Raw genomic sequence first — 26,038 nt, 5'->3', positions numbered from 1 at the left:
CTTCCTTCCTTCCTTCCTTCCTTCCTTCCTTCCTTCCTTCCTTCCTTCCTTCCTTCCTTCCTTCCTTCCTTCCTTCCTTCCTTCCTTCCTTCCTTCCTTCCTTCCCTCCTTCCTTCCTTCCCTCCTTCCCTCCTTCCCTCCTTCCCCCCTTCCCCCCTTCCCCCCTCCCCCCCTTCCCTCCCTCCCTCCCTCCCTCCCTCCCTCCCTCCCTCCTTTCCTCCCTTCCTCCTTTTCTTCTTTTCTTCTTTTCTTCTTTAAAAAAACCAAATCATATGGTCTCAACATCTATGCTACTATCCAGTATGAGTCCAGCATTTTCTCCACTGTTGTCACGAGGCAAGCTGATCTGTGAATCCCTGCTTAATCTCGCCCTCCTCTGTTAAACCGCTGGTTTCCTCCCAAACTACAAAGACATACAGGTTTGTAGGTCAATTGGCTTCGGTAAAATTGTACATTTTCCCTTGTGTAGGTGGGGGGTTGTTAGTGTACAAGGATCGCTGGTTGGCGTGGACATGAAGGATCTATTTCCACGCTGTATCTGTAAACTAAATTAAAACTAATAGCGAGGATACCCTCCCATCTGCAGGAACAGCCAAGAGTCTAAATAACTGTGGAAGTTGATCACCAAGGCACATTGTGTTTTCGGCTACTTCCTTTAGTAGTCTAGGATGTAGATTGTAGAAACAAGGAACAGTTTACCAAAGAAGACACAAAGTGCTGGAGTAACTCAGTGGGTCAGGCAGCATCCCTGCAGAACATGGACAGGTGATGTTTCGGGTTGGAACCCTTCTTCAGACTGATTGTAGGGGGGAGGTGGGGAATGAAAGGTGGAAGAGAGAAGGGGCAGGACAAAGGCTGGCAGGTAATAGGTTGATACTGGTGAGGAGGGTGGTAATTGATTAGCGTTGGCTCCCCCTCCCACTCCGGTACCTGTGTTGGTCGGGAAGCTCTTCTGGGATGGACGATTTCACACAGGAGTCCAAAGTCTCCGGGCTGTTAAGCCTTTAACCGGACGTCATCTGCTGAGAGACGGGTCCGGTCCATCTCAAGGAGGAGCCAGCAACGAGAAGGTGAGTATCGGCACACTCCCTCCGTCCCTCTCTGATCCTCCCCTCTCCCTTCCTCCTCCCACATCTGGACAGCACAAGGTGGGCCAAACCACATCCCCACATCTCGCCGCGGGACGTCCGACTACCAGGGCAGTCAGCACCCGGGTGGAAGGGGCAGTAGGCGGGAATTCGCCAATCCCCAGGGGCGGATGTTGGCATCAGGACTCCTATATATCGGCGTGACCAAGACATGCGTTGTCGTTTAAGAAAATAACTGCAGATGCTGGTACAAATCGATTTATTCACAAAATTCACAACATTTTATTCAGTCTGAAGAAGGGTCTCGACCCGAAACGTCACCCATTCCTTCTCTCCCGAGATGCTGCCTGACCTGCTGAGTTACTCCAGCATTTTGTGAATAAATAAGTTGTCGTTTTGCTGAACACCTATGCTCAGTACATATTGGCCTCGGCGATCTCCCGGTTGCTAAACATTTTACCACCCCTTCCTATTCCCATACCGACCTTTATGTCCTAGGACTTCTCCACTGTCAGAGTGAGGCCACACCTAAATTGGAGGAACAGGACCTCATGTTTTGCTTGAGCAGCTTACAACCCAGCGGTATTGAATATTTGACAGACACAAAATGCTGGAGTAACAGCGGGACAGGCAGCATCTCTGGATAGAAGGAATGGGTGACGTTTCGGGTCGAGACCCTTCTTCAGACTGAGAGTCCGGGAGACGAAGATACAGAGATAAGGAAGGGTAAGGTGTGAAAAAGAGTCATCGAAGGAGGTGCTCAAGGAAAATGTAGAATAGATCATTGTTAGCTAGTAGAAGGTGAGAACGAACGTTCAATATTGATTTCTGTAACTTCAACAAATCATTGCATGCATTCTCTCTCCTTCCCGACCTCACCCTGATCATCCTGCTAGTCTCACTGTTCGTTATCATCGCTTCCACAGCCGACAATGGGCCATAGTGGGGGGCTATATTTCTTCAGTCACCAGTGCCGGCTCTGATTTGTTCTGTACCTTTTCATACATCTAGATTCCCTTTCCCCTGACTCACCGTCTGGGGAAACGTCTTCACCCGAAACGTCATCGATTCCTTTTCTACAGAGATACCGTCTGACCCGCTGAGTTACGCAAAACAAAGAATTTCACTGAGACTTGTCACACGTGACAATAGAAGTACTCATTGATTGATTAACTCACCTCGCATGATCAGTCTGGAGAAGGGTCTCGACCCGAAACGTCACCCATTCCTTCTCTCCTGAGATGCTGCCTGACCTGCTGAAATCAATATTGAATATTCGTTCTCGCCTTCTACTAGCTAACAATGATCTATTCTACATTTTCCTTGAGCTCCTCCTTCGATGTCTCGTTTTCACACCTTACCCTTCCTTATCTCTGTATCTTCGTCTCCCGGACTCTCAGTCTGAAGAAGGGTCTCGAGCCGAAACGTCACCCATCCCTTCTCCCCTGAGATGCTCCCTGACCTGCTGAGTTACTCCAGCATTTTGTGACACCACGCATGGTGTTCTGTCCACATTGCCGCCCCCGTGGCGCTCCATTCAACTTACTTCTCCCACTGCGCTCCCTCCTTGACGCCCCGCCGGCGACTTCCCCCCCTCGACATCCCCGACAGACACCATCCGCAGTAGCTCTACCGTTGCGCCACCGTGCCGCCGTTAGTTTGGCAAAGCTGTTGCCAGTTCATACTTGGTCTCGCCTAATGTAGACGAGGCCACATTGGGAGCACCGAATGCTGTAGATGAGTACATGGATAGGAAAGGTTTAGATGGATATGGGCCAAACGCAGGCATGCATGGGGGACTGTGGATTGTGGATGGGACATAGAAACATAGAAAATAGGTGCAGGAGTAGGCCATTCGGCCCTTCGAGCCTGCACCGCCATTCAATATGATCATGGCTCATCATCCAGCTCAGTAACCTGTACCTGCCTTCTCTCCATACCCCCTGATCCCTTTAGCCACAAGGGCCACATCTAACTCCCTCTTAAATATAGCCAATGAACTGGCCTCAACTACCTTCTGTGGCAGAGAATTCCACAGACTCACCACTCTCTGTGTGAAGAAATGTTTTCTCATCTCGGTCCTAAAAGACTTCCCCCTTATCCTTAAGCTGTGACCCCTGGTTCTGGACTTCCCCAACATCGAGAACAATCTTCCCGCATCTAGCCTCTCCAACCCCTTAAGAATTTTATATGTTTCAATAAGACCCCCCCTCAGTCTTCTAAATTCCAGCGAGTACAAGCCGAGTCTATCCAGTCTTTCTTCATATGAAAGTCCTGCCATCCCAGGGATCAATCTGGTGAACCTTCTCTGTACTCCCTCTAACGCTAGAATGTCTTTCCTCAGATTAGGAGACCAAAACCGTACACAATACTCCAGGTGCGGTCTCACCAAGGCTCTGTACAACTGCAGCAGAACGTCCCTGCTCCTATACTCAAATCCTCTTGCTGTGAATGCTAACATACCATTCGCTTTCTTCACTGCCTGCTGCACCTGGATGGGACATAGAAACATAGAAACATAGAAAATAGGTGCAGGAGTAGGCCATTCGGCCCTTCGAGCCTGCACCGCCATTCAATATGATCATGGCTGATCATCCAGCTCAGTATCCTGTACCTGCCTTCTATCCATACCCCCTGATCCCTTTAGCCACAAGGGCCACATCTAACTCCCTCTTAAATATAGCCAATGAATTGGCCTCAACTACCTTCTGTGTGCATGGGCAAGTTGCGCCAAAGTGCCAGTTTCCCTGCTCTCTAACTATGAGGTGAGAGGAGGCGCATGTCCCACTTGACCTTTCTCTCACTGCAGATCCAGACCCTTCTCCTCTGCATCTCCTTACTTAGGCCGGAGTTCTCCCAGCCTAAACAACGTGTGGCCCTTGAAATTGAGAAGCAATTGTTTTTATTGATACTTGTGTGGTGATACTGGATTACACAATCTAGTTGCTTTAGGTTGCAGAAATGAAGATAAACTTATCTTGCCCTCATCCCAGGGAGATATAAAAAAAACAAATTTTGATATCTCGCCCTCAACTCTGCCCTTCTTTGATGTCCTTGGGGAGGGGTGGGTGAGATGTGGGACATAGTGGCAGCCCGGGATGAAGCTCGGCTCCCCCCCCCCCCTCACCCATCCCCACCCCACCCCCCTCCCCCTTCCCTCCGACACCTGTGACGAGCGGGAACCTCTCTCTGCTTTGTCCCGGGATGACCGGTCGTAAAAAGTCCAGATTTGACGAGCTGTTAATCTTCAACCGAACGCCCTCTGGTGAGAGCCGGGTCCCGTCCAATTCGAGGACTGCGCAGGGAGTGGCGGTGGGGAGGAGTAGAATTGATGGCGGTGGGGAGAGGCGGCGGGGAGGGATAGAATTCATTGGCAGATGGGTGGAGACAGTGACAAAGGTTGAAGTCGTAAAGGAGAAAAAAAGGTTGTTAAAGATTAAGTAATAGTGGGCTCCATATTTCGTGAGTCACCAGAGTTGGTTCTGATTTGTTCTGTATCGTTTCATACCTCTAGATTCCCTCTCCCCTGACTCACAGTCTGGGGAAACGTTTTCACCCGAAATATCATCTATTCCTTTTCTCCAGAGATACCGCCTGACCCGCTGAGTTACGCAAAACGGTGAAATTCACTGGGACTTGTCACACGTGATAATATAAGTATTTATTGATTGATTAATTCACCTCCCATGGTGATCATATCATATCATATATATATACAGCCGGAAACAGGCCTTTTCGGCCCTCCAAGTCCGTGCCGCCCAGCGATCCCCGTACATTAACACTATCCTACACCCACTAGGGACAATTTTTACATTTACCCAGCCAATTAACCTACATACCTGTACGTCTTTGGAGTGTGGGAGGAAACCGAAGATCTCGGAGAAAACCCACGCAGGTCACGGGGAGAACGTACAAACTCCTTACAGTGCAGCACCCGTAGTCAGGATCGAACCTGAGTCTCCGGCGCTGCATTCGCTGTAAAGCAGCAACTCTACCGCTGCGCTACCGTGCTGTCCACAGTGCCGATCCCCTGGCGCTCCCTTCACCTTACTCCTCCCACCTTGACCCCCCTTCCGCGGCTTTCCGCCCTCGACATCCCCGACAGACAGCACCAGTAGTCGGGTTTGAACCCGGGTCTCAAACGCTGCAGTAGCTCTACCGCTACACCACCGTGCCGCCACTAAATACAGCCATCCGATTGCTGGTCTCTGGCGCTGTCAGGCGCAAGACAGCAACTCTACCGCTGCGCCACCGCGCCGCCGTTCGTTTGGCAAAGCGGTTCCCAGTCTCGCCCAAAGTAGAGGAGACCACATTGGAAGCACCGAATGATGCGGGTGAGTACATGGACAATAGACAATAGACAATAGAAATTAGGTGCAGGAGAAGGCCATTCGGCCCTTCGAGCCAGCACCGCCATTCAATGTGATCATGGCTGATCATTCTCAATCAGTACCCCGTTCCTGCCTTCTCCCCATACCCCCTGACTCCGCTATCATTAAGAGCTCTATCCAGCTCTCTCTTGAATGTATTCAGAGAATTGGCCTCCACTGCCCTCTGAGGCAGAGAATTCCACAGATTCACAACTCTCTGACTAAAAAAGTTTTTCCTCATCTCTGTTCTAAATGGCCGACCCCTTATTCTTAAACTGTGGACCCTGGTTCTGGACTCCCCCAACATTGGGAACATGTTTCCTGTCTCTAACGTGTCCAACCCCTTAATAATTTTATACGTTTCGATAAGATCCCCTCTCATCCTTCTAAATTCCATTGTATACAAACCTAGTCGCTCTAGTCTTTCAACATATGACAGTCCCGCCATTCCGGGAAGTAACCTAGTAAACCTACGCTGCACTCCCTCAACAGCAAGAATATCTATTGTTTAGATGGATATGGGCCAACACAGGCGTGCATGGAGGACGATTGTGGATGGGGAAACGTGGTGTGCATTGGCAAGTTGCGCCCAAGGGCATGTTTCCCTGCTCTCTAACTCTATGAGGTGAGAGGAGATGCATGTCTCACTTGACCTTTCTCTCACGGCAGATCCGGACACCTCTCCTCTGCATCTCCTTCCTCTGGCCGGAACTCCTCCAACTCCCAGCGGCTCCCTGGACCATGATGGCCGCAAGCAAGGCCGGAGGGGGTCCCGGCTTCACCGTGCGCCCGTTCCGGGCCGGCGACTCGCCGGAGGCCCGCAGGATCTTCTCGGAGGGTCTGATGGACCTGCCTTGGCCGGCCTTCCGCCGGGCCCTGCTGTCGCCCGCCGCTCTCTGCCTCCTCCTGGCTGCCGGGGCCGCCGTCCACGGAGCCGGCTGGACGATGGCCTGGGCCGATCTTCCTGTCGCTGCGCTACTAGCCGTGCTGTACCTGGCCTGCCACATGGTCTTTGCTCACTACCTGAAGGAGACGCTGGAGGGGGTCATGTTGGACATTGAGGGGACGTACGTGAGGAGGCCGGGGGCGGGGTTCTGGGTGGTGGAGGAGGAGGGGGGAGACGGTGGGCTGCGGGGGATGGTTGCGGCGCAGGAGGCCGACGGACAGCCGGGTTGCTCCCAGCTCCTCCGCCTCTCGGCCGACCGGCGATGCCGGCGCCTGGGTCTGGGCCGCAGACTGACCCGCCGGGTGCTGGAGTTCGCCAGGGACAGCGGCTGTCGAGAGTGCGTCCTCCACACCTCCACCGCCCAGCAGCCCGCCGTCCGTCTCCACTGGGCCCAGGGCTTTCGGGTGACCAGGGACGACGAGCCGATGCCCGGACTGGCCCTTCTCTCCTGGGTCACCAACATCTACCAGTGCGAGATGAGGCTGGGGCTTCTGGACGCCGGTAATTCCGGCTGAGGACGTCCCGGGACACGGGGTGGTTACATCTCAATAAAGGAAACGTCCAATGAAGAAAATGTCTCAGAGCTCGAAGCCAGACACAAAATGCCAGAGTAACTCAGCGGGACAGGCGGCATCTCTGGTGAGAAGGAATGGGTGACGTTTCACTGGAATTTAGAAGGATAAGAGGGGATCTTATGGAAATATATAAAATTCTTAAAGGATTGAACAGGCTAGATGCAGGGAAAATGGTCCCGATGTCGGGGGAGCCCAGAACCAGGGATCACAGTTTAAGAATAATGGGTAGGCCATTTAGGACTGAGATGAGGAAAAACGTCTTAACCCAGAGAGTTGTGAATCTGTGGAAATCACTCCACGGAAGGCAGTGGAGGCCAATTCACTGGATGTTTTCAAGAGAGTTAGATTTAGCTCTTAGGGATAATGGAATCAAGGAATATCGGGAAAAAGCAGGAACGGGGTACTGATTTTAGATGATCAGCAATGATCATATTGAATGGCGGTGCTGGCTCGAAGGACCGAATGGCCTCCTCCTGCGCCTTTTTTTCTAAGTTCTGTGTTTCTTCAGACTAGTCTGATCTTTGGCTTGTCTGAAGTAGGGTCTCGACCCGAAACATCGCACATTCCTTCTGTTCGGGGACGCTGCCTGACCCACTGAGTTCCTCCAGCATTTCGTGTCTATCTTCGATTAAAACCAGCATCTGCAGTTCCTTCCTACACATAGGTCTGTGTGTTCACTGGTGTGGGTCACGGGGGGAGATAGGAGGGATGGGGCGGTGAGGAGATGCGAAGGGAAAAATGTTGAAGTTAAAGAGTGTTTCCTTGTAACCTCCCCATAGTAATCTGACACAGTTGGCAATGAAGAACGTGGTATCTCAGTTTCTCCGCGGGTGACCTTTGAAAGTGAGAAGCAATTGTTTTTATTGATTCGTATGTAGTGATACTGGATTACTCAAAGTAACACGCAGTCTTTAGTCGCTTTAGGTTGCAGAAATGCAAATAAACTTATCTTGCCCTCATCCCAGTGAGATATAAAAGACACTATTTTTGATATCTCGCCCTCAACTCTGCTCTCCTTGCGGCGCTCCTTCCACGCTGCCCTTCCCACGGCGCTCCCTCCTCGCCGCCCCTCCCGTGGTGTTCTCTCCACCCTGCCCCTCCCGCGGCGCTGCCTCCTTGACGCCCCTCACACGGTGCTCCCTTCTTGCTTGCCCCTCTTGCGGTGCTCTCTCCAGCTTACCCCTCCCGCGGCGCTCCCTCCTCGCCGCCTCTCCTGTGCCGCTCCCTCCACCTCGCCCCTCCCACGGCACTTCATCCTGAAGGAGGGGAGGTCAGGTAAGGGAGGGGTGCAGGGAGAGGGGGAGATGTGGGAGTGCATGTAGATGGTGAGGTTCAATGAAACATTTGGGGGAAGGTGTTGGGGGGAGGATTGTGTGGAAACACACGGTTTGAGAGAAGGTGTGGGGGGTGGGGAGGATGGCATTTGGGGTGTGGGAGGCGAGGAAGGTGTAGGGAGATGAGGTTTCGGAGGATGTATCAGGGAGAAGGGGTAAGGGGAGAGTGAAATCGGGGGTGGAGGTTTCAGGGGAAGAGGTATGAAGATTTGGGGAGGGGAGGGTGAGATGTGGGACAGACGGGAGCCCTGGGTGAAGCTCCGCTCCCCCTCCCACCACCCACCCCCCTCTCTCTGATACCTGTGTCGAGCGTACCTGTGTCATGACTCATCTAGAGAGACAGGGCACGTACGTGAGGATGCTATTCATTGACTATAGCTCTGCCTTCAACACGGTCATCCCCACCAAGCTCATCACCAAACTCCACCAGCTAGGCCTCAGCTCGTCATTATGTGACTGGATCCTGGACTTCCAGCTGGAGCGACCGCAGGCAGTGAGAATGGGCCCGCGCCTGTCCTCCACTATCACGCTGAGTACCGGCACACCACAGGGCTGTGTTCTGAGCCCCATGCTCTACTCCCTCTTCACACACGACTGTGTTCCTGCATTCGACACCAACACCATTGTCAAGTTTGCAGACGACACAACGGTGATCGGGCTTATCACCAACGGTGATGAAACAAACTACAGAGCGGAGGTGCAGAACCTGGCGGGCTGGTGCTGTGATAACAACCTGTCCCTAAATACCACCAAGACCAAGGAGCTGATCATCAACTTCCGTAGGTCACATAACGGGGAATACGCCCCGATCTCTATCAACGGGGACAGTGTGGAGAGAGTGTCCAGCTTCAAGTTTCTGGGCACTCACATTTCGGAGGACCTAACATGGTCCAATAACACTGCTGCGCTGGTCAAGAAGGCACAGCAAAGACTGTTCTACCTAAGAACACTGAAGAAGTCTGGTCTACCCCAACAGCTGCTGACGACCTTCTACCGCAGCACCATAGAGAGCATCCTAATGCATGGCATCCCTGTGTGGTACCTCAGTTGCACGGAGGCAGAAAGGAAAGCTCCACAGTAGTCCATAGAGCTCAGAGGATCATCGGAACACAGCTACCAGACTTGGAGGGCATCTACAACACACGATGCCTCAGAAAAGTCACCAGCATCCACAAAGACTCCTCACACCCCTGCAACAGTCTGTTCGAACTCCTTCCATTGGGCAGACGATACAAGGCCTTCTACGCCCGCACCTCCAGACTCAGGAACAGCTTCCTCCCCAGGGCCATATCTGCTATGAACCGGTCCTGCTGAGCCGGATGGTCACAACGCATAGTGATCAGGGACAGATCAACTTGCACTTTATCCTGTCTAAAACTGTTACAAATGTTTCGTTGGGTTGCTGTTGTCTAAATTAATTAAATTATTGCATCGTATGGGAGGCGCATTCCCAATCTCGTTGTACCCCTCGGTACAATGACAATAAAGATATATTGTATTGTATTGTATTGTACAGAGTCCAGATTCGACGGGCTGTTAATCTTTAACCGGACGCCATCTGCTCAGAGCAGCGAGTGGCGGTGAGTGCCGGCGAACTCCCTGCTCCCTCCCTCGCCTCCCCCTACGTCCCCCATCCACTAGTAACACAAGGTCAACCAACCGCACCGCCTCTACCACCGCGGGACGTCCGACTGCCCAGGCGTTCACTAGCCGGCCGGGAGGGTATGGGGATGTGGAGTGAGGAAGGCGGAAGGGGTGGGTGAATCGTGCTAGAGGCTGCAGGCAACCATTCCCTGCACTGGACGATCTCAGGGGCGGTGTGTGTGTGTGGGCATCCACAATCAGTAACCCGTGCCTGCCTTCTCCCCATATCCCTTGACCCTGCTCGCCCCTGGAGCTCTATCTAACTCCCATTTAAATTCATTCAGTGAATTGGCCTCCATTGCCTTCTGTGGCAGAGAATCCCACCAATTCCCAACTCTATGGGTGGAAAAGTTTCTTCTCACTCACTTGTAAATGACCCTTTATTCTTGGACTGTGTGGCCCCTAGTTGTGGGCGGAGGAGGGGTAAGCTCTCCTCTAGCTTGGAGAAATCAGTCTACACCGCGATAAAAGGGGGGGGGGGGTGTACAGTTTGATAGCCACATGGAAAATGGATCTCCAGTGGCGCCCTGTGCTGTATCTTGGTGTCTGTTGTAAGGAGGAGGGGAATGGAATAGGGTGAGCAGGGTGGTGGGAGAAATTGGTCCATAACGGCGAGTGGGAGAACAGTGGGGTGTAGGGAGACTATCACTTGAAATTTGAGAAATCAGTGTTCATATTATTGGGTTTAAGTTAAGGTTTGTTATTGTTGCGCGAACAGAGGTACAATGAGGACAGCATGCTTTGATTGAGTGCTGTCCAATCAAATCATAATAATAAACTATAATCAAGCCAAATTTGCTCGACAGGTAGAACGACGAGAAATATACAGAGTGTTGACTACAGTTCTCATTATGGTAGTGGGATTGTTCCAGAGAAAAGGGGCAGCACAGTGGTACTGGGGTGGCACGTTGGCGCAGTGGCTGCCGTAAAAGCGCCAAAGACCCAGGTTCGATACTGACTCTGGGTCCTGTCTGTATGGAGTTTGTGAGTTCTCCCCGTGAATATGTGTTTTTCTTTCTGGGTACATCTGATTCCTCCCACACCTCAAAGACAAACAGGTTTGTAGGGTTAGTGATTTCGTTAAAATTGTAAATTGTCCCTGGTGTGCAGGATAGTGCTAGTGTACAGGGTGACCACTGGTCAGCGCAGACTGGCCGGGCCAATAGCCTGTTTCCACGCTAGATCTCTAAACTAAACTTAAAAGTGCAATGTCAAGTCAAGACTGTTTTATCGTCACATGTCCCAGATAGAACAATGAAATTCTTATCTGCAGCAGGACTACATAATATGTAAACGTAGAACACAGCATATAAACATATCTACACACACACACACATATATATGTATATAAACATACACACACATACACACACACATATATATATAAATATACACACAAACATATACATATGCACATATGTATTTATAGATAAACACACATATACACACACATACATACACAAACATATACACCCACACGCTTATCAGCACACACACACACACATATGCACACATACATACATACATACACACACACACATATACAAATACACACATACACATGCACACACACACATATACTGTACATATACTGTGCATATACAAACACACGCACGCAAACACACACACACACATATACATATACACACATATAATAATAATAATAATAATAATAATAATAATAATAATAATAATAATAATAATAATAATAATAATAATAATAATAATAATAATAATAATAATAATAATAATAATAATAATAATAATAATAATAATAATAATAATAATAATAATAATAATAATAATAATAATAATAATAATAATAATAATAATAATAATAATAATGCATTACATTTGTATAGCGCTTTTCTAAAAAACTCAAAGACGCTTTACAGGGTATACTAAAACATAGAAAAAAATAAATAAATAAGTAAACGAACAGAAAAGGAAAAATAAGGTGAGGTGACGGTCAGTGGTTGAAGGCAGTGTTGAACAGGTGAGATTTCAGTATATACACATATATACACACATATACTTTACAAATACTGTTTATATATAGACACACGCGCGCGCACACACAAACACACACATATATATATATACATATATATATATATATATCTGTATATAGTTAGACACAAAATACTGGAGTAACAGCGGAACAGGCAGCATTTCTGGAGAGAAACGTGTGACGTCAGCAGTCTGAGGAAGGATCTCGGCCCGAAAGCAGTCTGAAGGGACATTTTCACATAAACATCCACCACAGTGACTCCTCCACATTCCTCACTGTGATGGAAGGCGAAAACAAAGTTTCATCCCTTTAAGCGATCAAGCTCCCGCGACGAGGGTTGAGGGGGGAATCTCAGCTTCCCCGAGCCGGGCGATTGGACCCCAATGGTAAGGGTAATGGCAGGCTCCCATGGTAAGTCCACGGCCCCCGGTGAGACTCAAAGTCAGTCTGGAGCAAGGCCGCCAGCTCCATAATGTTGGGCCGCAGAGCGACAGGAGATACGATCCGGAAAACAATCGCATCTCCGGCAAGGTAAGAGATTGCAAAAAAGTTTCCCCCCTCCCACACCCAACCCCACATAAATGAAACCAGAGAACATTAACACGTACTTTTAACACACACTAAAAATAACAAAAGACAGACAGAGGCTGTTGGCGAGGCTGCCATGGCTGACAGCGCAACCCGGTGGAACTGGGTGAGTGTGTGTGTGTTCAGGGCGGTGTGGGCTTCTGATGATGCTGGCTGCCTTTTTGACTCCATGAGGTTAGAGGAGATGCATGTGATCCTTTATCTCACTTGATCTTTCCCTCTCTGCATATCCAGACACCCTCTCCTTCCTCAGGCCGGAGCTCCTCCACCTCCCAGCGGATCCCTGGACCATGGCGGCCGCCTACAAGGGCGCAGGGGGTCCCTGCTTCACCGTGCGCCCGTTCCGGGCCGGCGACTCGCCCGAGGCCCGCAGGATCTTCTCGGAGGGTCTGATGGACCTGCCTTGGCCGGCCTTCCGTCGGGCCCTACGGTCGCCCGCCGCGCCCTGCTTCCTCTTGGCTGCCGGGGCCGCCGTCTACGGAGCCGGCTGGTCACTGGCCTGGGCCGCTCTGACCGTCGTTGTGCTGCTAGCCCTGCTCTACCTGGCCTGCCGCCAGGTGTACGCCGGGTATGTGAGTGAGATGCTGGAGGCGGACATGGCGGACATTGAGGGGACGTACGTGAGGAGGCCGGGGGCGGGGTTCTGGGTGGTGGAGGAGGAGGGGGGAGGCGGTGGGCTGCGGGGGGTGGTGGCGGCGCAGGAGGCCAAGGGGCAGCCGGGCTGCTGCGAGGTCCTCCGCCTCTCGGTCGACCGGCGATGCCGGGGCCTGGGCCTGGGCCGCAGACTGACCCGCCGGGTGCTGGACTTCGCCCGGGATGGCGGCTGCCGAGAGTGCGTCCTCCATACCTCCACACCCCAGCAGCCAGCCATCCGGCTCTACCTGGCCGAGGGACTTCGTGTGACCAGGGCTTGCGATCCATTGCCCGGACTGGCCTTGCTCTCCTGGGTCACCAACATCTATGAGTGCGAGCTGAGGCTGGGGCTTCTGGACGCCGGTAATTCCGACTAAGCGGGCCCCGGGACTGAGAGAGGGGGTCTTGTCAATAAACGAAACGTCCCGACTGGAAACCGTCTGTGAGCTCATTTCGGTGGGGAGGGGAGTCAAGGCAATAAAGGAACGTCCTGACTAGATATATTCTTTGAGCTCATTGGTGAGGGGAGAGGAGCGACGGGGAGGTGAGTGGAGGGATGGGGGCGGGAGGGAATGTGGTGAGAGGAGGGAGAGGGAGGGGAGAGGGAGGGGGAGAGGGAGATGGGGAGGGGGGAAGAAGGATGGTGAATGGAAGTGGAAGGGCGGGGTGGGGAGGGAGGTGGGTGGGCAGAGAGGGGTGGGGAGTGGAGGAAAGAGAAGGGATGAGGAGAGGTATTGGGAAGGGAGGGGAGGAGAGGGCGTGCGAAGGTGAGGGGTGGGAAGAAGAGAGGCGCGATTCAGAGGGGTGTGGAGGGGAAGTGAAGGGCATTGGAGTGGGAGTAGATGAAGATTAGGTATGGTCCCATATACAGATCAAGGTGCACAGGGACCCCTAAACTGACCACATGGATCACGGGTCGGCAGTGGATAGACTCAACAACTTCAAATTCCTGGTGTGTATATCTGAAGATCTGTCCTGGGCCCAGCACCTTGACGCAATCACAAAGAAAGCCTCTCAACACCTCAACTTATTGGGATGAAGGGTCCCAACTCATAACATCACCCGTCAATGTCCTCCAGAGATGGTACCTAAACTACTGAGTTACTACAACACTTTGCCTTCCACGTCAGATTCCTGCATCTGCAGTTCCTCGAGTCTCTGATGCTGCTACTTCCCTGGAAGTTTGAGGAAATTCAGCATTTACGAATACTCCCTATAATTTCTACAAAAGAGAGCATACTGACTAGTTGCATCGTGGCCTGGTTCAGCAACTCGATGCCTAGGAGTGAAGGAGATCACAGAGAATGGTGGACACTGCCTTGTTTATCACAGGTACTGACCTCCCACGATTGAAGGGATCTATAGAAGGTGCTGTCTCAAAAAGGCAGCCAATATAGAAACATAGAAACGTAGAAAATAGGTGTAGGAGTAGGCCATTCGGCCCTTCGAGCCTGCACCGCCATTCAAGATGATCATGGCTGATCATCCAACTCAGTATTCTGCCTTCTCTCCATACGCCCCTGATCCCTTTAGCCACAAGGGCCACATCTAACTCCCTCTTAAATATAGCCAATGAACTGGCCTCAACTACCTTCTGTGGCAGAGAATTCCACAGATTCAGCACTCTCTGTATGAAAAAAAACTTTCTCATCTCGGTCCTAAAAAACTTCCCCCTTATCCTTAAACTGTGGCCCCTTGTTCTGGACTTACCCAACATCGGGAACAATCTTCCTGCATCTAGCCTGTCCAACCCCTTAAGAATTTTGTAAGTTTCCATAAGATCCCCCCTCAATCTTCTAAATTCCAGCGAGTACAAGCCGAGTCTATCCAGTCTTTCTTCATATGAAAGTCCTGCCATCCCAGGAATCAATCTGGTGAACCTTCTCTGTACTCCCTCTATGGCAAGAATGTCTTTCCTCAAATTAGGAGAACCAAACTGTACGCAATATTCCAGGTGTGGTCTCACCAATGCCCTGTACAACTGCAGCAGAACCTCCCTGCTCCTATACTCAAATCCCCTCGCTATGAATGCCAACATACCATTCGCTTTCTTCACTGCCTGCTGCACCTGCATGCCTACTTTCAATACCTGATGCACCTCGACACCCAGGTCTCGCTGCATCTCCCCTTCTCCTAATCGGCCACCATTCAGATAATATCACGTTCTGGTTCAACGCTAATCTCCACTAGGAAATTCTATCAACTGTCTTTGCACAAAGAAAGTTGGGAATCTTTTTTCCATTTATTGTGGTTATAAATGTATTCAGTATCGTACTTTATAGATTATCGATGTGTGTTGTGTTTTTTTATTGCTGCAACCTAACAGGCCCTTCAGCACAACTCACAGATAGTATATAATTTTTTTAAAAATACAATGGTGACAATGCCATGTATTTGGAGTACTGCTGTGGGAAGAATGTCATAAAGCTGCAAAGAGTGTGGAAAAGATGCAGCAGGATGTTGCCAGGACTGGAGTGCTTATCAGGAGAGGTTGGATCGGCTAGGATTATTTCTCTGATGTGAAAGAGATTGAGGGGTGATCTGAAAGGTGTTTATAAAATCTATGCATCTACACACACATATTCATACACATATACACGCACACACACTTTTACATATACACACACATACACACACACATATACATATATATTTATACATACACACGCATGCACACACACACATATATATATATATATATATGTATGTAGGGAGGCACAAAATGCTGCAGTAACTCAGCGGATCCGGCAGCATGTCGGGAGAGAAAGAATGGTTGACATTTCGGGACGAGACCCTTCTTCAGCCCCGAAACGTCACCCATAACTTCTCTCCAGAGATGCTGCCTGACGCGTTGAGTTATTCCAGCATTTCGTGTCTACCTTTGATTTAAACCAGCATCTGAAGTTCTTTGCTATATATATACTTTGGATTATGGTACAAAGCTTTCTGGAGGGTCTTGAAGCAGTCTGAAGAAGGGTCTGGACCCGAAACATCACCCATTCCTTCTCTCCCGAGATGCTGCCTGACCTGCTGAGTTACTCCAGCATTTTGTGTCTACCTTCGATTTAAACCACCATCTGCAGTTCTATCGTACTTATACTTATACTGTGTACTATGTTTACATATTCTGTGTGTATATACATATAGCCCTACTCTATATATATATATATATATATATATATATATATATATATATATATATATAGAGTAGGGCTATATGTATATACACACAGAATATGTAAACATAGTACACAGTATAAGTACGATAGAACTGCAGATGGTGGTTTAAATCGAAGGTAGACACAAAATGCTGGAGTAACTCAGCATCATCAGCGGCCCACACTACCCTGAACACATACTCATTTCACCCCTGCCATCGGAAAGAAAGTACTGGAGCCTGAGAACTGTATCGTCCAGGTTCAGTAATAGCGTCTTCCTTTCGGCCATTAGGCTATTAAACACCACAATTTCAAATCAGTTCTGAACTACATAGACTATTATTGTTATTATTGCACTATTATTGTTTGTATGTTTTAACGTGTACGTTTCTGTGTATATATATATATATATATATATATATATATATACACAGAAACGTACACGTTAAAACATACAAACAATAATAGTGCAATAATAACAATAATAGTCTATGTAGTTCAGAACTGATTTGAAATTGTGGTGTTTAATAGCCTAATGGCCGAAAGGAAGACGCTATTACTGAACCTGGACGATACAGTTCTCAGGCTCCAGTACTTTCTTTCCGATGGCAGGGGTGAAATGAGTATGTGTTCAGGGTAGTGTGGGCCGCTGATGATGCTGGCTGCCTTTATGTTATGTGAGATGCATATGAACCTCTGTCTCACTTGATCTTTCTTCTTTGCAGAAGCAGACCCCTCCCCTTCCTCAGGTCGAAGCTCCTCCCCATCCCAGCAACTCGCTGGACCATGGCGGCCGCCCACAAGGCCGGAGAGGGTCCTCACTTCACCGTGCGCCAGTTCCGGGCCGGCGACTCGCCGGAGGCCCGCAGGATCTTCTCGGAGGGTATAATGGAGTTGCCTTGGCCGGCCTTCCGCTGGACCCTGCAGTCGCCCGCCGCTGTCTGCCTCATCCTGGCTGCCGGGGCCGCCGTCTACGGAGCCGGCTGGTCGCTGGCCTGGGCCGCTCTGACCGTCGTTGTGCTGCTAGCCCTGCTCTACCTGGCCTGCCGCCAGGTGTACGCCGCGTATGTGAGGGAGACGCTGGAGACGGACATGGCGGACATTGAGGGGACGTACGTGAGGAGGCCGGGGGCGGGGTTCTGGGTGGCGGAGGAGGAGGGGGGAGGCGGTGGGCTGCGGGGGGTGGTGGCGGCGCAGGAGGCCGAGGGACAGCCGGGCTGCTGCCAGCTCCTCCGCCTCTCGGTCGACCGGCGATGCCGGGGCCTGGGCCTGGGCCGCAGACTGACCCGCCGGGTGCTGGAGTTCGCCCGGGACAGCGGCTGCCGAGAGTGCGTCCTCCACACCTCCGCCGTCCAGCAGCCAGCCGTCCGGCTCTACCGGGCCCAGGGCTTTCGGGTGACCTGGGACGACGGGACATTGCCCGGACTGGCCCTGCTCTCCTGGCTCAGCAACATCTATCAGTGCGAACTGAGGCTGGGGCTTCGGGACGCCGGTAATTCCCTCTAAGGATGGGTGGGTGGGTTGGGGGGGGGGGGGGGGGCAGGGACAGGGAGACGGGGACTTATCAATAAACGAAACGTCCCGACTGGAAACAGTCTCTGAGCTCATTTCGGTGGTGAGGGGAAGGGAGATGTCAGCAAAGGAAATTCCTGATTAGATATAGTCTTTGAGCTCATTGGTGAGGGGAAAGGAGAGAAGGGGAGGTGAGTGGAGGGATGGGGGCGGAGAGGAACGGCCTGAGAGGAGGGATAAGGAGGGTAGAGGAGGGGTGTGTAGTGTAGAGGAGGGGCGGGAAGGGGAGTGGTGCGATGGGGAGGCGTGTGGATGAGAAGTAATGGGCATTGGAGTTGGAGTAGATCAAGATTTGGTATGGGTCCCATATACAGATAATGATGCACAGGGACCCCTAAACTAACCATGTGGATCACGGGTCGGCAGTGGAGAGACTGGAGAGCTTCAAATTCCTGGCGTGTATATCTGAAGATCTGTCCTGGGCCCAGCACCTTGATGTAATCACAAAGAAAGCCTCTCAACACCTCAACTTCTTGGGATGAAGGGTCCCAACCTATAACGTCACCTTTGAATATCCTCCAGAGATGGTATCTAACCCACTGAGTTACTACAGCACTTTGTGTTCCATGTCACGTTCCTGCATCTGCAGTTCCTTGAGTCTCTAATGCCTCTACTTCCCTGGAAGATTGAGGAGATTCAGCATGTTATGAATACTCTCTATAATTTCTACAAAAGAGAGCATATTGACTAGTTGCATCGTGGCCTGGTTCAGCAAATCGATGTCAAGGAATGAAGGAGATTACAGAGAGTGGTGAACACTGCCTGGTTTATCACAGGTACTGACATCCCCGCCATTGAAGTGATCTGTAGAAGGTGCTGTCTCACAAAGGCAGCGAATATCAGGTTTTGGCTGTTCAACACAACGCTAATCTCCACTATGAAATTCTATCAACTGTCTTTGCACAAAGAATTTTGGCAGTCTTTTTTCCATTTATTGTGTTTATACATTTATTCCATTTCATTCTTTCTTGATTATCTCTGTGTTATGGGTTTTGCAGGCCGAAAGGCTGCTGTAAGTAAGAATTTTGTGGTTCCATTATCAGTTCATGTGACTACTACACACTCTGGACTTCTTGGCTTTCTTACAATCCTATATCAAAGATCAATTGTCCGTGTTACACCAGGACAAGTCATTGGAGAGACCATGCTTCAAAGTGTTCAATTGTCTTATGTAGCGACGGCAGAACATTGAAACGTTTCATTGCTGCAACCTAACAGGCCCGTTAACACAATAACTCACAGATAGTATATAATAATAATCAAAAATACAATCTTAACAATGCTCTGTATTTGGAGTACTGCTGAGGGAAGGATGACATAAAGCTGCAAAGGGAGTAGAAAAGATTCAGCAGCGTGTTGCCAGGACTGGAGTGCTTATCAGGAGAGGTTGGATCGGCTGGGATTATTTCCCTGATGTGAAAGGGATTGAGGGGTGATCGTAAAGAAGTTTATAAAATCTGCAGGGCGTTGATAAGTGGAATGGTCACAGCCTTTTTCCATTGGTGGTGGGGTCTAAAATTAGAGGGCCAAGTTAAATCGAACTGAGATTGTTGTCATTTGACCAAGTACGATGTGGTACAGCTGCAGCGGAACTCCTGCATGACAGCAGCATGACAGGCACATAGACAGAAGGTACACAATAAATTCACTGAAAACTGCACCTTATTCAACGTGTAGGAACAACTGCCGGTTTCAACCGAAGACAGACACAAAATGCTGGAGTAGCTCAGTGGGACAGGCAGCATCTCTGGATAGGAATGGGTGACGATTCGGGTCGAGATCCTTCTTCAGACCTTAATTCAAAGATTCTGCATGAAGTGATCTGACTGTAAGAATGTTTGTTGCTCGTGTTGTGTATAAATATATATATATACTCACACATATGCATGCACACAAACACACATATACACATATAGAAATATATATATATATATTTTTTTAGATATCTATGTTTTGTGTGTGTGTATATATATCTGTATGTATGTGTGTGTGTGTGCATATATATGTGCGTGTGTGTATATGTGTTTGTGTGTATATATATGTGTATATATATGTGTGTGAATATGTATACATATATACATACATTCACACACGTGATTTATATATGTTTATATATATATATGTATATATATGTGTGTGTGTATGTATGTATGTGTATATCTATGTGTGTGTATATATATATAGATGAGTATGTGTGTGGGGGTATATATGTGGGGGGACACAGTTAAAGGAGAATTGGAAACCTTAACATGGAAACATAGAAAATAGGTGCAGGAGTAGGAGTAGGCCATTCGGCCCTTCGAGCCTGCACTGCCATTCAATATGATCATGGCTGATCATCCAACTCAGTATCCCGTACCTGCCTTCTCTCCATACCCCCTGATCCCTTTAGCCACAAGGGCCACATCTAACTCCCTCTTAAATATAGCCAATGAACTGGCCTCAACTACCTTCTGTGGCAGAGAATTCCACAGATTCACCACTCTCTGTGTGAAAAAAACTTTCTCATCTCGGTCCTAAAAGACTTCTCCCTTATCCTTAAACTGTGACCCCTTGTTCTGGACTTCCCCAACATCGGGAACAATCTTCCTGCATCTAGCCTGTCCAACCCCTTAAGAATTTTGTAAGTTTCTATAAGATCCCCCCTCAATCTTCTAAATTCCAGCGAGTACAAGCCGAGTCTATCCTAAAGAAGTGATTTGATACTAATAAATTGTCATTAGATTTAAGTAAAACTAAATTTATTGTGGTTGGAAATCGAAAAATAAATTCGGATGTAACAGTTATGATTAATGATGTAGAAATTGAAAGAGTGTATGAAAATAAATTCTTGGGATTGATAACAGATCTTAAACTCTGTTGGAAACCTCACATAAAACATATCAAATCAAAACTGTCTAAATCCATTGCAATACTGCACAAAACTAAAGCCATCTTGAATCAAAATTCGCTACTTACGTTATATTGCTCACTCATTATTCCATATATTACCTACTGTGTAGAAGTACGGGGAAACACCTACAAAACTAGCACTAATTCAATCTTTATATTGCAAAAAAGAGCTATAAGAATTGTCAATAAGGCTGGTTATAATGACCCAACCAACCCATTATGAAATCATATGCCCTAAAATTTATGGACCTAGTAGACTTTAAAACTCTACAAATAATGTTTCGAGTAAAAGAAAGAACACTTCCTGACTGTATCCAAGGTTTGTTTTCAGTGAGGGAGAGCAGGCATCCACTCAGGGGTAATTATATATTTGAAAAAATGAGGCTAAGAACAAATGTGAAAAATAGATGTGTGACTGTTAAAGGGATAAATTTATGGAATAGTTGCAACAATGAATTAAAAGAGTGTAGTAATTGTTTGTGAGTGGGTACATTCAGAGGCACTCCGGTGTATGTAAGTCCTTTATTAGCAGATCATTGGCAGTACAGATGCTGGCTACCGTTACCTCCAGCCCTCATGATAGTCTCCTAACTAACACCAGGATAACGTAGGATAACGCAGTACAAAACCCGGCCTGGATTTTGGACCGGATGCACAACAGTAAAACCAGACGTGGATCTACATCCCCCTTCTTAAGCATAAGCCATCAAACTAGATAAGAGTATATAAAGCCACTACAATATGGAAAAAAAACACAGCCTACCGACATCCTAATATAAGGGATGAAAACAGCAACTGCAACAAACGCTAAGCAAGGGAGGATACAAGTTGAGTAAGATAAATGAAAGGGAACAGTAAGGACTGTAATTAATCAGAGTCCATAATAAGTGTCTAGCCACAGTCTTGGTACTTGGGATTGGGCTTACAGTCCCGTCCTGCACGAGTACGATACAGGCCCTCCGCCGTACCCATTGTCGTTGGCAGCACCATAGGCGGTGGTTCAAACAGCACTGGTCCCGCAACAGCCTTTTGCTCAGGAGATTGCATCGGTGACATCACGGGTGACTGTATAGGCGATTTTATGGGTGATTCCATTACCGGCACCAGCGACTCCTTTGTTGGTATAAAGACCAGCTTGTGGTCTGCCGACGCCTGGCCTCCATCGGTCTGTAACCTGCCATCTGCGACCTCCGTGTAGCCATGCGGACGCGGCTGAGATGGCACCGGCCCATTCACCGGTAGAAGGTGTTTTCTGTTCCGCTGGTAGGTCCCTCCTCCCGATTGGACAAGACAGGACCGTGGCTCCTGGCAGGTCCCACTAACTACGCCCAGACGATCATGACCCTTCTGGGAGGGTCCATGATCCCATGGACCCTCCATGGGAAACCCATGGCCATGCCACCCAAAATGTCAGTGGCCACAGAGGACCAGGATAAATCAGGATCCGGCGCAGCAAAAGCAGTTCCCTTTGCTGATGCGGGGCCAAGCTGTTACATACTGCACATGATTGCACCCTCTGGTCTCCGACTGGAGGCGTGAGTTCGAATCCCACTTCTGACACCATGTTTGTGAGTAGGTACATTCAGAGGCACTCCGGTGTATGTAAGTCCTTTATCAGCAGATCACTGAACACCTGCGCTCAGTCCGCATTAATCAAACTGATCTCCCGGTGGCCGAGCACTTCAACTCCCCCTCCCATTCCCAGTCTGACCTTTCTGTCATGGGCCTCCTCCAGTGCCATAGTGAGGCCCACCGCAAATTGGAGGAACAGCACCTCATATTTCGCCTGGGCAGTTTGCAGCCCAGCGGTATGAACATTGACTTCTCCAAATTTAGATAGTTCCTCTGTCCCTCCCGTCCCCTCCTCCTTCCCAGATCTCCCTCTATCTTCCTGTCTCCACCTATATCCTTCATTTGTCCCGCCCCCCTGACATCAGTCTGAAGAAGGGTCTCGACCCGAAACGTCACCCATTCCTTCTCTCCCGAGATGCTGCCTGACCTGCTGAGTTACTCCAGCAATTTTGTGAATAAAAACCTTCGATTTGTACCAGCATCTGCAGTTATCTTCTTATACTATTATACTTCTTATACTTCTTATACAGGTGCTGGCTACCTTTCCCTCCATCCCTCAGGATAGTCTCCTAACTAACACCAGGATAACGCAGTACAAAACCCGGCCTGGATTATGGACCGGATGCACAACAGCAAAACCAGACATGGATCTACAGTAATATGTGTAAATTCAAGAAAATGTTCAAAAATATTATATTTGAAAGATACAAAATATGTTATTTGCACTAAAAAATGACTGATATGATAGAAATGATGATTCTTGACTACATGTGTGTTTCTTTCTATGCTTTGTTTATCTGCTTCTGACCTATGATGTGTTTTTTTTAAATTATATTTTGTTAACTATTATGGGTAGGCATAATAGGCTCTGGCTTCTGGCTACACCTTTTTTTCGGTCAGAATATATGTGTGATTATATTGTTTTATTTTTTTGATACAATGTTTTTTTTTGCACTATTTAACTTTCAAAACTGTATGGTCAATCTGTTGTATTGTATTGACCGGAAAAAATAAATAAATAAATAAAATGAAAAATAGAAAATAATGTGTGTGTAGAAATCTGTGTGTATGTATATGTGTGTGTCTATAAATAAGTGTATGTAGATGTGTGCGTGTTTGTATATCTGTGTGTGTGTATACATCCAACACATCAACTTCAAGAAGTGACTGTCCACTTACATCCTAATATATCCTAAACCTTGACAGGTGCAATTGTAACAAGTTAATCATATATATATATGCACCACACGAGCAACAAACATTCTTAGTCAGATTATTTCGTGTGTGTATATATATATATATATATATATATATACACACATGAAATGATCTGACTAAGAATCATTTAGTCAGATTCTCAACACTAGCAATAAACATTAACACAGTGTGTGTGTGTGGGTGTATACTAAATACTAAAACTCTTGTTTGTTTGTTTGGTCCTGAACTACAGCCAAAACGGTACACGATAGTGCGACAATTTTAGGCCCCCTTACTCACCGTCGTCCCTTTGATGCTAATAGAAGACGTTTCATTGAAATGGGTGTTATATTTTTAAAGTTATTCACATTTTAAATTTAAATCTATAGGGGGGGGAGAATAAGGGGGGTTGAGGGAGATGGATTAGAGGGAAAGGGGGTAGGAGAGGAGGGGAGGAGAGGGTGCTGCTTGGTTATCTGTCTGTCTGTCTGTCTGTCTGTTACTCCAGCATTTTGTGAGTATATATATTTGTAAGTATATATGTATTTCTGTGATTTTGCCAAAACGGCAAACCATAGCGCCACAATTTTTGCGCCACCTTCATCACCACTCTCGTGGCGACTGTTTATAACAAGTTTTATTTAAATTGGTCGTATGTTTTTTTAAAGTTATAGACATTTTAAAGTTTAAGAATCTCATTTCTAAAGACCTTTTTCCAAGGGCTGCTGTGCGTATGACGTCACCAGAGGGCACGCACAAACAAGATGAGGTCACCAGAGGGCACGCCCCCCACTCTCCCCCCTCACTCTCCCCCCTCACTCTCCCCCTCACTCTCTCCCCTCACTCTCCCCCTCACTCTCCTCACTCTCCCCCTCACTCTCCCCCTCACTCTCCCCCCTCATTCTCCCCCCTCACTCTCCCCCCTCACTCTCCCCATCACCCTCTCCCCTCACTCTCCCCCTCACTCTCTCCCCTCACTCTCCCCCCTCACTCACACCCGGGGGACACTCCGAGCAGGAGGGAGATGGTCTCCCCGCTATCTCCCATGCCCAGCGCGCCGCCACGCTATCCGTCTCCAGCAGTCCGGGCTCGGCCAGGCCACAGTAACGGCCGCACTCCAGAGCTCCCTCCTCCTTGCACGCTCGGTAAGTGGCTTTCGCCGCCAACGGGTCCGCGGAGGGGAGTGGGCGTGGGGGCCGAGTGGGTGGAGCGGAGTGTGGGGAAGTAGGGGGTGGGGGAGGAGAGAGTGGGAGTGAGGGGGAAAGGGGGGGATGGTGCAGAAAGGGGGGGGTGGGGGAGAATGGGGTGGGGAGGAGGGAACATTGTGGTGGGGGGGAGAGTGGGGTGCGGGGAGGGAGAGTGGGGGGGGGGGAATAGGGGTGGGGAGGAATAGGGATGGGGAGGGGGAATGGGGGCAGGGGTGGGGCAAGTGGGGAGGGGGAGGGGGAAATAGGTGTGGGGAGGGAGGAAGGGGGTTGGAGGCAGGGCTGCGGGGAGTGGGGTTGGGGGCAGGAGAGGTGCAAGTGGGGGTGCGGTAGGGGGGGTGGTGTGGGTCAGTGGGCGGAGGAGGTGGGGGTTGAGGGGATTGAGTGGGGGCTTCTGGGTGCTACACCAATACAGGAGAGGCTTTGATTCCAGGGCTCATTCACTGACGCCCTCTCCCCTTGCCTCTTCCCCCTCTACACGGAATGGACCCACTTGGTCTAGTCTATATACTAAAACTCAGATCTTGTATATATATATATATATATATATGTATGTGTATGTGTATATATATCTACTTTGAAATTTTAGATTTGGTTGTGGACATGTGGACCTACAACCAGAACGGTAAACCATAGCGCCATAATTTTAGCAACACCTTAATCACCACTCTCCTGGCGACTGTTTATAACAAGTTGTATTCAAATTGGTCTTATGTTTTTTAAGTTAGAGAGATTTGAAAGTTTCAAATTTTCATTTCTATACACATTTTTCAAAGTGCTGTGCGTATGTCGATGGACGCCGTTAGCGGAGCTGTCCGCCCGCAATCAGGGGCTGCCCTCTCCTCTCTCCCCGCGCTTCTCTCCTCTCTCCCCTCCATTCTCTCCCCTCTCCCCACTCCCAGACCCGTCGCCGCCGGCCTTGAGTAGTCCCAGGTCCGCTGCCCGCCTCTCCAGTAGTCGGGCGCTCCCTGCACACTCGCTAAGTGGGGCGTGGACGTGGGGGGGGGGGGGGCGAGTGGGTGGAGGGGAGGGTGGGGATAGGAGGGTGGGGGGAGGAGAGAGTGGGGGTGGGGTGAGGAGAGAGTGGGGGTGGGGAGGAAGGGGGACAGTGGCGCTGGGGAAGAAGTGAGAGTGGGGGGAGGGGTGGAGCAGGAGAGAGTGGGGTGGGGAGAAAGGGAGTGGGGAGAAAGGGGGTGGGGGAAAAGTGGGGGTGGGGGAAAAGTGGGGTAGGGGGTGGGGGAAAAGGGGGATAG

At 49.2% G+C, this 26,038-nt stretch overlaps 3 protein-coding genes across 3 annotated transcripts; all 3 read left to right on the top strand.

Moving 5' to 3' along the window:
- Positions 1-6,199: 6,199 nt before the first annotated feature.
- On the top strand, positions 6,200-6,919 carry LOC144602947 (N-acetyltransferase 8-like). Its single transcript, XM_078416069.1, has one exon. It carries the CDS (start codon positions 6,200-6,202, stop codon positions 6,917-6,919), a length of 720 nt encoding a protein of 239 aa, XP_078272195.1.
- Positions 6,920-11,926: 5,007 nt separating this feature from the next.
- LOC144603213 (N-acetyltransferase 8F1-like) lies at positions 11,927-23,356 on the top strand. Its single transcript, XM_078416412.1, has 3 exons — positions 11,927-11,953; positions 17,079-17,839; positions 22,914-23,356. The coding sequence occupies exons 2-3, from the start codon at positions 17,134-17,136 to the stop codon at positions 22,946-22,948; spliced, it is 741 nt and encodes a 246-aa protein (XP_078272538.1). The 5' UTR covers positions 11,927-11,953; positions 17,079-17,133; the 3' UTR covers positions 22,949-23,356.
- LOC144603215 (N-acetyltransferase 8F1-like) lies at positions 12,170-13,663 on the top strand. The gene is made up of 2 exons (XM_078416415.1): positions 12,170-12,499; positions 12,791-13,663. The coding sequence occupies exon 2, from the start codon at positions 12,847-12,849 to the stop codon at positions 13,564-13,566; it is 720 nt and encodes a 239-aa protein (XP_078272541.1). The 5' UTR covers positions 12,170-12,499; positions 12,791-12,846; the 3' UTR covers positions 13,567-13,663.
- Positions 23,357-26,038: the final 2,682 nt, after the last annotated feature.

This window comes from Rhinoraja longicauda, chromosome 19, assembly GCF_053455715.1.
Source record: "Rhinoraja longicauda isolate Sanriku21f chromosome 19, sRhiLon1.1, whole genome shotgun sequence".
In the NCBI taxonomy this organism is placed as follows: domain Eukaryota; kingdom Metazoa; phylum Chordata; class Chondrichthyes; order Rajiformes; family Arhynchobatidae; genus Rhinoraja; species Rhinoraja longicauda.
Note: the sequence above shows the minus strand (reverse complement) of the source record. Positions and strands in the feature narration are given on the sequence as shown.